The following is a 16,639-nucleotide window of genomic DNA, read 5'->3' as shown; positions in this document are numbered from 1 at the left end:
AGTCTGTGCCTCCGTGCTCTTGACTTTTGATATGAATATTTATTCGTTCGTTTCGTTCACGTTTGAATTTCAAACTTGATTGATGAATGAATGGAAATGGAATAAATTTTCTATTTCTACGTTTTCGCTACATACAAATTTCAACTCCTCTACTTTGAAATGAAATGAATAATTTTTTTGTAAATGAAAAATAATGAAATACTGTTTTTATGATTTATAGTACTAGTAGTATTGTAATGTTTTGATCTAAGAAGTTATTTGGTTTTTATCCTCTTCTCACTCCTGTGTCTCACTCTTAGCTTGCTTGTGAGGCCTGTCAAAATAGTGATTCAAATTGGGTTATTATTACCACCTATTTTAGAGTTTTGATAGAAGAAATGTAAGGTAATATTTTTAATTTGCGATTATTAAGAGTGTCTGTGAATCGAGTATGTCTTTTATTCGTTTCTCTCATATTTTTTTCATTTTACATCGTGTCTATCTTGAAATTAGTTGTCTCTAAATTGTTGCATAGGTACAATTTATAATTTTTACTAATATAAATGTGTACTGTTTTATTAAATACTAGATACTCAACAAGGAAACAATGAACAAGAAAAAACAATAACTTAATTGAAAAACCTGCAATCTTTCAATCCAACAAGTAAAATGGCTGATACTCAGGTAGCCAATATTGTCAATGAAATACTGGTAAGTATTTTCCAATTTATTCTGATGTACCTATTGATTTAATTTTCCATTGACTGAACAGTAGGGTGAGAATGGTTACACATACATTTTTATTTTAAAAATATTGTAACTAAAGAAATAGGAGGCAGACCTTTCCCCAGCTGTGGAACAATAAGGGTTAGCAAAAATAGATTGTAATAGTTGCTCACTTTGTTTAACTCACTGAGTAACTAACAAACTCAACTAGACAAAACTAATTTCGCTTTTGGTAAACTCCCATTTTCAGACTGGCTTAACTATTGTTTTCCAAAACCAATTCTTCTTGAATTATTATATTTTATTTATCTATAAATTTATAATATTTATGTCTCATCTTTGTTGACAATATTTTGCCGGTTTGTTAATAATTACACTACATTATCATGTGTTTGTAGAGAGTAGAAGCAGTAGAAGAGGCATTTAGTTGCTTCTTGGTTCACAAGCCTGACCAAGAAAATGAAAGACTTTTCATGTACCAAAAAAAATTGTGTGCTGTTATGACAACATTGAGTGCAGATTTACAAGAGTCTGCTATCAAGCAGTACCTCAGTTTGACTGCTGTTTTAACCAATAGATATAAGATGAAACAGCTGCTCATACTTTTGGAAAACCTGGTGAATACCAATATTTTACAAGCAAGGTAAATATATTTTTATAAAATAAACAAAATAATCTAAAGTTACCACATTTAATATCAAAGTAACTTTACTTTGAATTTAGTGATGCTAAAACAGAGCCAAGCTGCGTAAAAGTATTGTGTCTATAATTACATTACAGAATGCTGTGTGACTGCATTCTTACAAATGATAAATTGATTTATCAAAATGCTGATTATTGGATAGAATGTTTTAATTTAATAAGGAGAATAATTGGAGGGGTTGATTACAAAGGAGTAAGGGAAATAATGAAAGTAAGTCAATACAGATTGTATATATTAACTATGCTTTCTTTGTGCTAAGTGGGGTGCTGTGGAAAGTAATCCTAGAATAGGAGCATCTCCACCAGAATGCTTTATTCATTTGCTGCAAAACTTATCCATTCTCTTATTTTCTATAATTTATTTTGTGATGATTATTGTTACTGAAAATATTTTATCTTCTTAGGGTTGTCGAGAAAAAGCTCATACATTACCATTGAGGTTGAATTCCAGCACAATGCCACAGCTCAAAGCATTGTATAATGTTATTGAGTATATTTTTGATCGAAATGCATCACTTCTGCCAGCCTACTTCATAGTGACCGAAATTCAGAAAGATTATCCAGACAACAGTCACTGGCCACATTGGCAACTATCCAAGTTGTTGACGAGCTTTGTCGAAAGTTTCAAGCCTTGTGCTCAAATGGTGTCAATAATAGGACATTCACATATGCTTCCTGTTGTTGAATTCTCAGGTTATGCAGATCACTTAATTAACCCATGGAGGTTAGACCCAACCACATTAAAATTTTCATTGAAAGGAAATTTGCCATATGATGATGAGTTATTAAAGCCACAGATTTCATTGTTGAGGCATGTTCTACAGCAACCTTATTCGAGAGACATGATGTGTTCCATGCTGGGTTTACAAAAACAGCACAAGCAACGATGTATTGCTTTAGAAGACCAACTTGTAGAGCTTATGATTTTGCCTATGGAAAGAAGTGAACAGGAAAATGAAGAAGATGAGATGTCTTCAACACACTGGTGTTGGCTTCATTTATCATCACAAGTGATATATCTTATTTTGATTGGTTTCGCTTCGTTTCCTAATATTGTCATGGGTCTGCACAACAAATTGATTGGACATGACATGAAAAAAGGTCGTGATCATTTAATGTGGGTTCTCCTTCAGTTTATATCAGGCAGTATACAGAGGAATCCATTGTCTAATTTCTTGCCTATAATCAAGTTGCACGAACTATTGTACCCTGAAAAAGACCCTTTGCCTGTCCCAGATTGTGCTAAAGCACACTGCACACATCAGATGGCAGTTGTATGCATATGGATGCATTTACTTAGGAAAGCAGAAACAGAACATAAAACTATGACAATGCCTCCAAATTTGAAAGTTCAGTATGAGTAAGTTGTGATTATATTATTATGAAGCAAATATATAGAGGTGGGCCGCGCCTCTACCCACAAAAAAAAATAGCCTATATCACTCTCCTTCCTGCTTTCTCCACAGAAGACACCACATTATCACAATGCTATGATTTGGTGCCAAATAAGGTCGTCCTTAACAAAAGCACTTTCATATCTTTATAATGTTTGTATGGGTTATATTATAGTGCGTATATTTTTTAATCATTGTATTGTTTGTTTTCGAAGGTTTCTTCAGCACCTGATGACATCCAATACTACTCCTACATTGATGGGATCCGACTATCGCATTGCTTTGCTATGTAATGCGTATTCGACTAATAATGAATACTTTGCAAGGCCAATGGGAATCATTATAGAGTCGCTATTTGGACCACAAAAGCCATTGCCGAACGGGAATCCTACGCCTCCACTGCCGACCGTTCCTTTGTCTATGTGTATACTTGACAGTTTGACTCTGCACTGCAAGATGTCCTTGATCCATTCTATTGTGACGCATGTGGCTAAACTGGCTCAAAATAAAACCAACTTGCCTGGCAGTACCATGATGACGCCAGCATTAGTGGAAACATACAGCCGTTTACTAGTATATACAGAAATTGAGTCCCTAGGAATTAAAGGATTTATACGTAAGTCATACATTCAAGTAGTCATAAACTTAAAATTTATTATCAATCCATGCCATTCGACCACTTACTTCTTACTTCCGACCAGGATTTTAATTCAGAATTTCTGAATTAATTATTCAGATCAGCTGTTGCCCACTGTGTTCAAGTCTCATGCATGGGGCATCCTACACAATCTTTTGGACATGTTCTCGTACCGGATCCACCACATTCAGCCGCATTACAGGGTGACTCTGTTATCCAATATACATTCATTAGCAGCTTATCCACAAGCAAATCAGACACAATTGCAGCTTTGGTAAGTTAAACTATGATAAATAAATAATAATATAATGATTTTCTACCATGGTGTACTCAGTTGCAGAGATACAAGTGAGGATACCATGGTAAAATAAAGTGTACCGGAAAAAACAATCCTGGTTGTGTTTGAGGTTTTGAAGTCCTTAAGGGACCAGCGATAATACCCTTTAAATTTTTTGAAAATTCGGCTGTGATTTTACTATCTTAGGCAATGTGTCCGTTAGTTGTCTGGTACAATAGAGATATCATATTTATTATTGGCTTATTACTTTTACTGTTATATTATATTAAAGTAGTTATATAGTAGTAAGTACATGCTCAAAAACTACATATAAGAATAAAAAAAGGGCTACCGTATCTGTTGTTCTCTATATCTTTTAACATTTAATCAGTGCTTTACTTTTGGACAGTTTCGAAAGTACAGCGCTTCGCCTGATCACGAGCCTGGGGAGTTCCGGCGTACAGCTCCAGATGTCGAGAGTGGTTTCGGAGCCCAAATCACTGGTGTCTGCTGAGAGCGAGGAGCTTAACCGAGTGCTTGTCTTGACTCTAGCCCGCGGAATCTACATGACAGGCGCAGGTAAACAAAACTTAGAGCAAATATACTTTAGTTCTTTATTTTCGAGTAAGTTTTAACCGTAGTCGAAAGTCAATATATTTCGGAATTTCACATGACATTTTTGTTAATTATTATTTATCAAAGCTACAAAGTATTTGCATTTCTGAACGAAAACTGTTGTGAAGAAATGCCCAAAACTGTCATGTGTTTAGAAAATAATGTTTTCTAATGTGTCATTCTGTGTTTTTTCATAATGTGTCATTCTGTTAAAAATAGTAAACATTTTGGAATAGTATATAAAATATGTAGTTTTTAATGCAAGTTGCTTTTTAATGCTATATACACAAGATTAGTGTTTTTTCCCTGTACAAGTGATTTATTGAGAACCTTCTCGGTTTTTGAAAAAGCAATTTTTCACATTATTCATTATTAGCTGCGCCCTGGGACTTCGCTCCCTTGGGAATTTCGGGATAAAAGGTAAAGGTAAATGTATTAATCCAAGTTATATTCTACTACATATTTCATAACAATCGGTCCAGTAGATTTTGCGTGAAATAGTAACAAACATACATACACACATCCTCACAAACTTTCGCATTTGTAATATTTGTAGGATATAATTTTTAGAATAAGCGAGGCATAATAATAAGGCGACCTTAATCATAAAAATAACAATTGCGTTTTTAATAACCCTTGTTACTGGTATCTAACGCATAACCTTTCAAAGGCGCATAAGGTACATAGAGACTAACATTATTCTCCGACTTTTCTCTAAACGTAATAAAAAAATCCTTTTTTAAGTTCAATGTCGAATGTTCGATTCCGCTCCATAACGCTACTATACGTACTGTCGTGTTGCTTGGCTATTACATAAAGTTAAAATGTGTAGAATCGCAAATTAGATTGTATTTTTTATACAAAAAAAAACTACTAATCACAAAATGTCATGTAGTCTGTAGGAGGTTTTGCGTTTGATACCAGTAACCCTGTTTAAAATAAAACCGCGACATAATATTTGCACTGATATGAAGCTCACCTTGCCACCCTCCCAGTATTCGGAGATAGGGGGATGACCGGGGGTGGAGCGGGCGACACATTATAATTTTCCTGTCTACTCTCTAGATGGCGTTTACTTTTTAGAGCTTCTCTTAAAACGCGCTATGGTTTGGTTTTGGTCAATCCTTATAACATTTCCAGTTTTATAAGCGGTTATATCAATCCGTTCAACATTAACCATTTTTTGGAGTGCATCACATTTAGTGTGGTGCATTCATATTCAATTACAAACATTTTTCAAATTAAATTCATATTTAATTTTCAGACTGTCTGTCTGCATAGGTATAACGTGTGCATTTATTTATTATGGCATCAAAAACATTATTTCTAAATATATTTTTATAGAAAATTAGGTAACATACATTACAAAAATAAAATAAAAAGGTGTTTTAATCACACGTCGCGCGTCGACTGTTTGTATTGACGGATTAATTTAATAGTTTGTTTGGTCACAATACTAACCTAACCTAACCGACACAGTTAGGTTTGTGCTGCGCCGCCCTGCGCTCACTGCTATCCGATTTGAATTTTAAACCTGTTGTACTAAAACATTGGGTCTTACTTTATTTATTACTTTTACCAACCTGTGTAGCGAATTATTAATAATAACTAATAAAAATAATTAATTTCAATTGATTATTAATATTTACCAAATCACGTGGTTATTATTAATAATGTTGTAAAATTATTAATAAATATACATAAAAGAACAAGCGTTTTTTACTAATCAACGTCCAGCCTAAAGCATTGAAGCTATAAACGCGAAATTTGGGCAGTATCTTTAGATTATTGCGTAGTGCTCAGATAAGAAAGGAATTTTCAAAATTCGACCCATAAAGAGGTAAAAATTTGGGGTAAAGTTTGTATGAAAAATAACTAAAATCTACTTGAAATTTGGCACAAATGCTATGCAACAAAAATAAAATCGTGTTTCAGTTTTTTAAATGTGTTTTTAGCGTAGTTGAATAAGGCTGAAAAGAAATAACGAATAATCCCATTCAAAATTTCGTTAATTAAAGATATGAGTAGACACTTACTTACTGTTAATGATTCGAATCCTGAACTTTAATTATTTTGAATTAAATCTGATTATCTATAGGGTGATTTCTGTGAAAGTTTTATTATGGTTTTACCCGAGCGAAGCTGGGACGTGCTGCCATTCTGTATATAGATTAGCCGACCGTCCCGGCTTCACTAGTAATAAATTATATATTATCGTTGGTGAAAACCACATGTAGTTTTTGAGTTTATCGAGAACAGACATTTTGTTTTATAATATGTAAAGTTAAATTTAAAGAATATTGGTGCAGGTAGCGACAACGTGGCGATGAAGGAGCTGCTGTCGACGATCATGACGAATACGCCGCACATGTGGTCGCAGCACACCTTGCAATGCTTCCCCCCGGTGCTCGTCGAGTTCTTCGCACAGGTGATCACAAAAAATTCAAAGGAAAAATTTCTCAAAGGAGTTACACTAATGAAGCTAATGTAAAATTTTATTTAAAAAAATGCATTCTATTATTGAACTTAGGATAGACTGATGGGAGAAAAATGTTTTCAGAATCCGGCCCCGAAAGAGAACAAACAGCTGCTGAAAAAGTCGGTGGACGAAGAGTATCGCAAGTGGACGTCGATGGCGAACGACAACGACATTATATCGCACTTCTCCGTGCCCGGCACGCCGCTGTTTCTCTGCCTGCTGTGGAAGATGATCTTCGAGACAAACAGGATCAATCCTATTGCTTTCAAGTAAACTTTTATATATTAATTCAAGCCGCGCCCGGGACTTAGGGATCAAATTAGTATGCTATTTCAGATTATATTTTACCCGTGTATCGAATTTTATCGAAAACACAAATTTATATTTTGTTTGCGGGATTTTGAGTAATAAACATCATTACATAAAGAGTTTAATATTTTCCCCCAATTAGGTGATCTATACATAATGTTTTTGTTTGAAAAGGAAAGGTCTATATGTATAGAAGTGGGCTTTGGCAGACACAGATTTTTTACTTAATTTTATTGATGACTCGGCTGTGGTCTTGGTCATGTCTTATCGTCGAATGTTTCATACTTTAAACGAAATAAAGAGAAGTGTTGACGCTGTATTGTTTTCTGTAAGACTGACACTGCAGTATTTTTTATTCGAATTTTACGATCTTGAGATATGGCATTGTGTATGTATAAAAGGATCTTGGAGCGGATTGGAGCGCGCGCGTTGTCCGCACACTTGCGCAAGTTCTGCGACTACCTCGTGTTCGAAGTGACCAATCCGGCCGGTGGACACATCAACAAGTGCGTCGACGCCATCAACGACATCATTTGGAAGTACAACATTGTCACCATTGACCGACTTGTCTTGTGCTTGGTAAGTAGTTTTTATATATTTTTTGACCATGTATATTATTACTAAAAAAGTAAAGACAAAGATTATTTATTTGCAAAAACATACTTAATTTTTTTTATTTTAATTTTGTTAATTTTAATTTTAGTTAATTGTTGATTGCTGTTAATTGATTGCTGAAAATTGCTGAATAATGGCTGATTGATAAATGGTGCTTTTTAAATAAATTTAAATTCTGATCTTTAACTTGTTGTGGAATTTTGTTATAAATTTTTGTTGCCATACATACAATACTTTTACTGAGTAATGCTGTTGTAAAAGGGTGTAAACATAGTCTATAATTATCCCGATGATTTCGTAACACAACATCACAAAGGCGTGGGAATAAATGAGCATTACATTTAACAAATATTGCAACCTCAAGTATGTAAAGTGAAGGAAGTGTTAGAATTTTATTTTGTTTAAAAAGCGGCTGGCAACTATCAATACTTTGTAAACCAAACATTGCGCGAATACAACGTTTTTGCATTTTGAAGGCTAAATCCTCGTTGGTAGAATTTCCCCAGAAAATTATTCCGTATCTAAGAAGTGATTCAACTAAACCGTGATATGCATATCGTAAGAAGGGATTTCGTGTTTAATCCATTTGATAACTTAAATAAAACATACGCGGAACTACAGTCTTTTGTACATTACATATGATCTTTCCAGTTTAGTTTTGAATCTATTATTATCCCCAGAAATTTTGTCGCGCAACTTCATTCAAAAGTTGACCTTGATATTCGACTTTAAAACTTTCTCTATTTTGCGGTCTTTGACTAAAATACATTATGTTGGTTTTATCAAGATTTATCTTCAAGTTATTATCATCAAGCCATGTTATAATTTCTAAAGATTTAATCATTGCATTTTATTGTTACTGTACTATCATCAGCAAATATTGTCATATTATGCTTCGTCGTATTAGGAAGATCGTTTAAGTATATAAATTATAAAAAGAAGAGGACCAAGAACGCTACCTTGTGGAACATCATATATTACTGAACGTTTTTTTTGATAAATAACGTTGTTCAGTTTTAAATAAATAAAATTAAATTTAGATGTTTCGGTAAATTGTCTACGATCTGATAAATATGATTTAATTAAAGACAGTACATTATACAGTACCCTATCGGTCTGTAATATTGCATAAGTTCCTTGTTTATTTTCTTAAAGTTTTAATTATGGTAATTTTAGTATCATGTGGTAATAGTCTGAATACTAATATTAATTAAATGACTAAGATGATGACAAATTGGTTACTTTACAGCTTTGAGGATTTTAGTTGAAATTCCGTCATAACCAACACTTTCAGTATTTTCAAGACCTTTTATAATTTTATAGACATCTTCTGGTAAACAAGGTGCCATGAAAATAGAATGCTGCCTACAAGTAATATTAGATACGTTTTTATTAGAGTAACTTCTGCTTTCCGGTTATATTTTATCAATAAAATAATAATTAAACGCATTAGCTATTTCGTTCGGATCCGTTATAAAATCATCGTCTAGTTTTAATACGGGTTTTTAGTATTTTAGTGTCCTTCAAATTGTCAATATTCAAGTCACCAGCAATTATTATTAGCTAAGATGCCGTCCTTGAACTCCTCCGAAATCACCACTGCTATTCCATGCTCGCCTCCAGGGGCGTGCCGATGTTACACATTACCTATTCTAGGGCGGCACACGCCCTTTTTGAAAGACTATTTATTGTAAATGTTAACATTATAGGTTCTTCGTCCTAACCCTGATGCCAACGAGAGTCAAGTGTGTCTCTACATCATCCAATTATTGTTGCTGAAAGGCTCCGAACTGAGGAACCGTGCACAAGATTTTGTAAAAGAAAACTCGCCTGAGCACTGGAAACAGAATAATTGGCAAGTCATGATTAATTTTGTATAAATTAATACATTGGCTCGAATATTTGTAACATTAGTAGTAATATTGACATAGTTGGCACTGCTAAGTGTCGGTGACGTGGCATCCGCTGCCGAGTGAGCGTGAGATTGGAAATGTGCTCATACGCACATTTAAGAAGTTGGTTGCTGACTGGTTGCCCTGGTTAAAGACCCCTAATATTTTTTAAAATGTCATTACAGTTACTGTTAGCAGAGGACTGTTCGATCGAATAGGTTAAATATTTCTCTCTAAGACTATTACCTATAAATACTTGAACATACAAATCTATAACAAGTAAATTCGTTTTGTGATTTTTCTTGAAAAATACAATACGTTAATGTATTTGTAGGTACGACAAACATTTAGCATTTCATAGAAAGTATCCAGAGAAGTTCTCGCCGGAGGAAGGTAGCGGCAACGCGTACGGCGGCCCCATTCCCGTGTATCTCAGCAACGTGTGTCTGCGGTTCATTCCAGTGCTGGACATCGTAGTGCACCGCCATTTGGAGATCCCGCAGGTCAGCAAAAACCTGGAGCAGCTCTTGGAACATCTGGGATATCTTTACAAATTCCATGGTGAGTGCTTTTCTTATGTCTTTTTTTCTATATAGTTTAAATGTACCGCACCGTCGGGCAAAGGCCTCCTTTAGGCCATTTTTCTAGGTCGTTCCGCCATTTTGTCTGACGTCTATCCCGACGCTTGCGCCCTTCAGGAAACTAAGTTATGGTGATCCGTGCTCATGGTTTATGTTAGCATCAATCATTCAATCTCAATACGGTATTTTACGCAAAGCTTATTTACAATACTAATAACATAAATTAGAAATACAGTACAAAGCAATACTGAAAACGTCCAATACAGAAAATACATATGTTATATCAGCAAATGCATAGTCAAGCCATGGTGCACAAGTAAACAATGCCTTTTGTCAGGTTATGGAAGTATTGTCATTATCGATGTAAAAATACTCTAGGCTTTGTAACGCTTATTTTTGTAAAAATATTTAGATAGTATGAGTTCCTTCAAGCGCTATATTCTCTATTAGTTCAAGTGTTTGTTTTATTTCTATTTACTCAAAAAACGTTACCTATATTTTTCACTTTCTGCTTACAGACCGTCCCGTAACATTCCTTTACAATACATTACATTACTACGAGTCTAAACTCAGGGACAAGCCGCTGTTGAAGCGAAAGTTGGTGAATGCTGTATTAGGTTCTCTGAAGGATGTGAGGCCCGCCGGCTGGGCCACTACGGAGGCTTTCCAGGCCTACATGGCGAAAACTGACACGGACGCTACGGCCTGGGCGCCGGATTTGAATTATTATCTGAGCCTTGTCAACAGAATGGTTGACAGTATCCTTTTTAAAATTTGATAAGAAACCTGTAGGTTATTTTTTTTTATTGTGAATAAACTTCGTGACTTAAACGAACTGCTACATATCATATGATGCCCAAAAATATAGTAGCCGGCAATGAGACGGTCTCGTTGGTTGGATATCAAACAACCGGTGGGACAAATTAACAATCACTCGCCTATTGTCTCTTTCTCAGGCTTGAAAAGTTTTATGTAGCATAGTAATTCATAAAATATTTCCTTAACAACATTTACAGCCATGACTGGCAATTCTCACTTTCCAAACACAGACTGGCGATTCAACGAGTATCCCAACCCATCAGCGCATGCGTTATACGTGACTTGCGTAGAACTGATTTCGCTGCCGCTCGCGCCCAATGTCGTCGCGAACAACCTCCTCGACGTCGTCACCAAGGGATTTGTGGTCATACCAGCAGCCAAAATTCAGCTTTGGATCAACGCGATAGGGCTCATAATGGCCGCTCTCCCTGATCCCTATTGGACCGTGTTGCATGACAGGCTGTTGGAGTTGATGACACATAGTGACATGACCGACTGGCAGTTCCCGTATACGCCGTTCCAGTTATTCAATTTGTCGACAACGAAAGACGCGATGCTGGAGAATAAGTACAGTCTTGCCTTGGCGCTTGCGCATGCAGTGTGGTACCACGCCGGCGCTGGACAGATTATGCAAGTGCCAGTGTAAGAGAATATTTTTCTTTTTATTTCTTAAATTTACTCTTACTATATATTCAGTAGGTTAGTAGGATATTGTGGTGTTGAGATTCGTAGTCGACTGATTTTCTTGAAGTGTTATATTACTACACAGGCAAACACGCAAGTGCAAACATGCACATAATACCGTATATTATATAAACACGTATTATATAAACGTATAACATATATATTAAGGACTGCTGGAATGGGGAGGATTACCCCTCCGCTAAACAAAAGCAAAACTCACGCGTCATCAAGCCTGCACTGGTACTATAACTACGAGTAGGTGGACTCTGATCCCTAGCTAGACTTAAATCCGCCAAACACAATGTAAAATATGGAGGATGTATTTAAAAATAAACATATCTACGATCCTTGTCCAGATTTATCTATGCGCATTCCCCCAGATGTTTATTTTTCTTTATTTCTGTTGATCTATAAACACATCAGTTTATCTCTATTGACACAGATTTTATATATGTCAATGATAAAAATAAATCTTAATAAAAAACGCTATCATTCTCTGACAGATTCGTGAAAGAGAAACTATCGTCTGAGATCCACAGCGAAACACAGCTGTTGTTCCTGTGCCACCTGGTGGGCCCGTTCCTGCAGCGCTTCAACTCGGACATGTCGCGCACGGTCATGGACCTGACCGTGACGCTATACGAGCTGCTCGCGCACATCGACAAGACGCAGCCGCACATGCAACACATCGACCCGCTCTGCGATTTGCTGTATCCTTTTTTTTATTGTCGGCGTTACCAGTTTTAACTCTTATACAAAACGAGATGTTTTTGCTGTTACTTCCGTCGGTGTAACGTAGAATTTGATGTTCGCAGAATCTGGATAGGGTAGATTGGACACAATCGTCTTATGCTAGAATTTTGCTATGTGAAGGATTATTTTTATATAATCATACTTCAACATTAAATAGCAAATGGATGGGTGAAGTACTCAAAATAACTTAGTGTTCATACACTAAGTTCTTTTGAGTACTTCACCTTCAGAATGCAGTACTGAGACAATAAATATAATGTATTGCTGTAATAAATTGACGTGAGCGAAACCGTGCAACGACGCAAGTTTTATAAAAAATATTTTGAAGTCTGTGAGGATGGTTTTTAGTGAATATATGTGGACGTTCAAATCAAAAGGGATCATAAGGCACTTAGGTCTTTATTGTCGTTGTTCCAATACAAAACAGCGGTAATAATAGCGTAAGTACCGAGCGTAAGGCCCCGTTTGATTTGGACGACCACATATATTACAGCTAGCTTAAGTCATGTCCATACTGTGATATTTTACCGTGCGGTTTGTTTCTCACAATTCTGACACATTGAATCTTACTAGTTATGCTTAGGTTTTTTTCAATTTCTACATTATAGAAATTCCAACATCCTTAACCTTCTCTCCAGTTACCACATAAAGTACATGTTCGTCGGCGACACATTGAAGAACGAAGTGGAGAGTGTGATCCGCAAGCTGCGGCCAGCTCTGCAGATGCGGCTTCGTTTCATCACACACTTGAACGTCGAGCAAATCAACACCGCCTAGCAGAATGACTACTACAGCTACACGCCTTCCAGCTCCAGTTCGAGCTCGGAGTAAAGGCGAAGCTGTAGTATGATTTCATATTATCAAGAATTTTGATTCTTAAATCAAATATTAAAACGCAGTTTTGCAGCCGGAAGATGCAAAAGGAGTGGCTTTCTGTTTTGTATTATCGTTTAAGTGTTAGTGTGATAGCAAAAGTGCGGTTTTATGTTATGTACTTGATAACTTTGTTTTGGTGTCCGTGGCGACTTCCTTGAACTAGACTATAGTTGAGTGTGATGTGTAAAAACTATGTTATTTGATATAATATTAAGGTTATGAATTCCATTATCATACGTGTTCACATTGATTGTGCGGTTGTATGCTTCCTTATAGGTTATTGGATGTGTAGGTATATTGGTACTTTGGAATTCTCAAAATTGATTACCTCTTACTTACTCTACATTAACATTCATACATTTATTTAATAGATACCATAAGTAATAATTGCAGGTTAAGAAATAATATTTTTCTAAATGTACAAATCCGTATAGTTAAATAGTAATAAAAAAACATCGCGCTGTCGGGACTGTATAATATAGTATTGTATAATAATGCTATGGTACAATCCGAATTGTTTAGAATAGGTGGATTATAGGTGGCTTTGAAATAGCTGCTAGTGGGTGCGCACGACCCGAAGCGATGTTTCTCAGAGCGTTTCGGCCGTGCTGTCAATTTTACAACTTTATAAATTTTAACAAAGACAAAAGTTTTACTATCTGACTTTAAAGTAATTCACTGTATCCCAATTGGTACTGTATTGTGGTAAAATGATTTTATTATAAGATTTTATTTATGAAGCTATCTTCAACTGAACTGAAATATGTAACACGTCTAGTTTGGATGACAATGCATTTTACTATGATATGCATAACCTAATGAGGTGGTTCTTAAGAGCCTTTCGACGGCTGCGATCGAGCTGTCATCACATTTTTTATATTTTATTTAGTTCTACTATCTGACTTTATAATATCTAATCTGTTCTGTGGTAATGTCAATTTTATGAATGGTTGATTTTGGAAATTGTTCCTTCCGCAAGAAAATTGACGAATCGTAGTGACAGCCCTGCCGCAGCTGTCGAAATACTGCGAATCACCCGATAGTGCATCCAAAATCGTCTCACGACTTTAGCCCGTGCTGGGTACACGGATTAAAAACTTTATGAATTCTACTAATATCATAAATTAAGGATGTATGTAGGTATATGTGTGTATGTTTGTTACTCTTTCACGCAGAATCTACTAGACGGGTTGTTATGAAATTTGGTACACGGGTAAAATATAACTTTGAATAAAACATAGGGTACTTTTTATCCCGAAACTCCCACGTAGCGTAACCCTGGAGCTAGTAAGACAATATATATATTTGACGGGTTGTGTGTGAACGGTTGTCCTGCTCGGTGGCGCAGTGGCGCAATTTGGGTGTTTCTCTATTTAAGCGTAATTTATGTATTATTTTAATTAACATAATATTTGATAGAAATCTATATGTATTATTTTAATTCATAATATCTCAGAAGTCGATAAAGTTAAGTAAACATCATATTTGTATGTAGTTAATACTCGTAGGAAATAACTGTACATCACATGGGACAGTAAACCTGAATCTTACTAGGGTTGGTTAAGAGGCTACCTTTGTTTTAATGGTCACTTTAAATTTAATTGTTTTAGAATTAAATTGATTTAAATATACATTTCTAAATTATATATTAAAAATCCTCAATCGAAATATCGTTCTTAAATCTCAAAATGATATGTTTAAAAAAATATTTTATATCAGATTGAAAGTCATAACTCTGGTAGAATTTTGATTGAGCAAGATTTTTTCATTCACTACAAAGCTAAATACTACTTAATGTAGTACTTAATGATGGAATTTTAATTTAATATTGTGGTTTTTTTAAATGTCTATATTTAATTTTAGTTATCTATACAATTATTATAAAGAGGTAAGCATTTGTGACTTTGTTTATTTGAGGCGGGTAATCTTTGAAACTGCCGAACCGATTTCAAAAATTATTTGAAAATTGCTATAGGCTATACTTCATCTCAAAATTGATTCCCACGGGAGTGAAGCCCCGGGCAACGTCTAGTTAATGATTTTAAAACATAAACTAACACAATGAGTTACAAAATATTTTTTCAGAGGGTGCGACGTCATATGTATTAATTAAGTAGTTCTTTGTTTGATAAAGTTAAAAAATATAGTGATTTATAGATAAAACCGAAAAATAATAGATGTGATGAAACTACTAAATTAACCTTTTGTTTTTCAAGTTTAAATATTGATAACGTTTGCTTGGCATTATAGATGAGGTACTAAAATTTCATATGACAAAAGAATATTGGAGAAGGAGAAAGATTTTTATGACAGTAGTATAATTTTAAGAATTTATATAATAAGTATGATGGAGTACTTGTACCAAATGAGAAGTGAATAAATAAATAATAATTATTAAATATTTTGTAGCTCACTCAATGGTTATTATGATTTATAATAAGGTTTGAATATATTATGTTCATACATCTCAGGAGATTTTTCGATAACGGATTAATTCGGAATTAGAATTAGTTTAGAAATAGCAAAACATCAACACAAAAATAAATTAGGTAATTTGTTTAATTATTTGTGTGATTTAAGAATATTATCGTTTTTATCTCGTATAAATAAAATTTATTATATTTACAATTCAGTACATAGTAATATTTTAAATAAATTAAGTTTAATATGAATTAAAACACTATGAATTATAATATTCAATATGAAGTCATGTAAAATATCAATTCAACAAAATAAATTGTTTTCTTTTTTATGTGAGACAGATGAAAGTTACGATATAGAATGTGTCACATTTAAACTAAGATTTGTGTGTTTAAAAGGTTACAATAAAATACTACCCTACTATTTTAAATGATGCGTAAATATACGGTTGTCGATTTGTCTAGTTTGTTGTGGAACAAAAAGCATTTTATATTTTTTATTTCCATAAGTGCTCTACACGTGCGTGTAATTCGGACTTAGTCATCGTTCTTACCTTACTGCTTTGGTCAACCAACATCGTATTATTTCTTTAGGTTCAAAATATCCAACTGCCTGTTATTAATAAAATCCAAAAAATTAATATTTTTTTATTTAGTTGTAAATATGATTGCTAATAAACATGCGTAAATTTGTCAGTTTAGCAACAGCACCATAGTATGTTTTACAACTGTATGTAATTAGATACATATTCATATTTATGAGCCTGTTGTATTAAAACACAATCAAACATTTACATTAGAATTATTTGTGATACTAGTAGACGAATGTTAATTGATGATCAACAATATAATAACAATTAAATATATATCGTTCTTATGTA

General features: G+C 34.4%; 1 protein-coding gene across 2 annotated transcripts in view; it reads left to right on the top strand.

Moving 5' to 3' along the window:
- The window catches only part of MED23 (Mediator complex subunit 23), a 19,089-nt gene extending 2,450 nt beyond the window's left edge, over positions 1 to 16,639 (top strand). The window contains exons 1-17 of one of the 2 annotated variants that reach the window (XM_053767626.2): positions 94 to 384; positions 569 to 690; positions 1,104 to 1,348; positions 1,486 to 1,618; positions 1,812 to 2,767; positions 3,017 to 3,417; positions 3,538 to 3,712; positions 4,125 to 4,294; positions 6,640 to 6,758; positions 6,891 to 7,078; positions 7,520 to 7,697; positions 9,443 to 9,588; positions 9,960 to 10,186; positions 10,725 to 10,964; positions 11,223 to 11,667; positions 12,213 to 12,419; positions 13,101 to 16,639. In XM_053767626.2, the coding sequence (XP_053623601.1) occupies positions 649 to 690; positions 1,104 to 1,348; positions 1,486 to 1,618; positions 1,812 to 2,767; positions 3,017 to 3,417; positions 3,538 to 3,712; positions 4,125 to 4,294; positions 6,640 to 6,758; positions 6,891 to 7,078; positions 7,520 to 7,697; positions 9,443 to 9,588; positions 9,960 to 10,186; positions 10,725 to 10,964; positions 11,223 to 11,667; positions 12,213 to 12,419; positions 13,101 to 13,239 (4,011 nt within the window). In that variant the 5' untranslated portion in view covers positions 94 to 384; positions 569 to 648 and the 3' untranslated portion in view covers positions 13,240 to 16,639. Of the gene's footprint in view, positions 1 to 93; positions 385 to 568; positions 691 to 1,103; positions 1,349 to 1,485; positions 1,619 to 1,811; positions 2,768 to 3,016; positions 3,418 to 3,537; positions 3,713 to 4,124; positions 4,295 to 6,639; positions 6,759 to 6,890; positions 7,079 to 7,519; positions 7,698 to 9,442; positions 9,589 to 9,959; positions 10,187 to 10,724; positions 10,965 to 11,222; positions 11,668 to 12,212; positions 12,420 to 13,100 lie in introns of those variants that run through there. The other variant, XM_053767627.1, reaches the window with a different exon arrangement.

Source organism: Plodia interpunctella, chromosome Z (assembly GCF_027563975.2).
Source record: "Plodia interpunctella isolate USDA-ARS_2022_Savannah chromosome Z, ilPloInte3.2, whole genome shotgun sequence".
Taxonomy (NCBI): domain Eukaryota; kingdom Metazoa; phylum Arthropoda; class Insecta; order Lepidoptera; family Pyralidae; genus Plodia; species Plodia interpunctella.
This window is presented reverse-complemented; position numbering and strand designations above follow the sequence as displayed.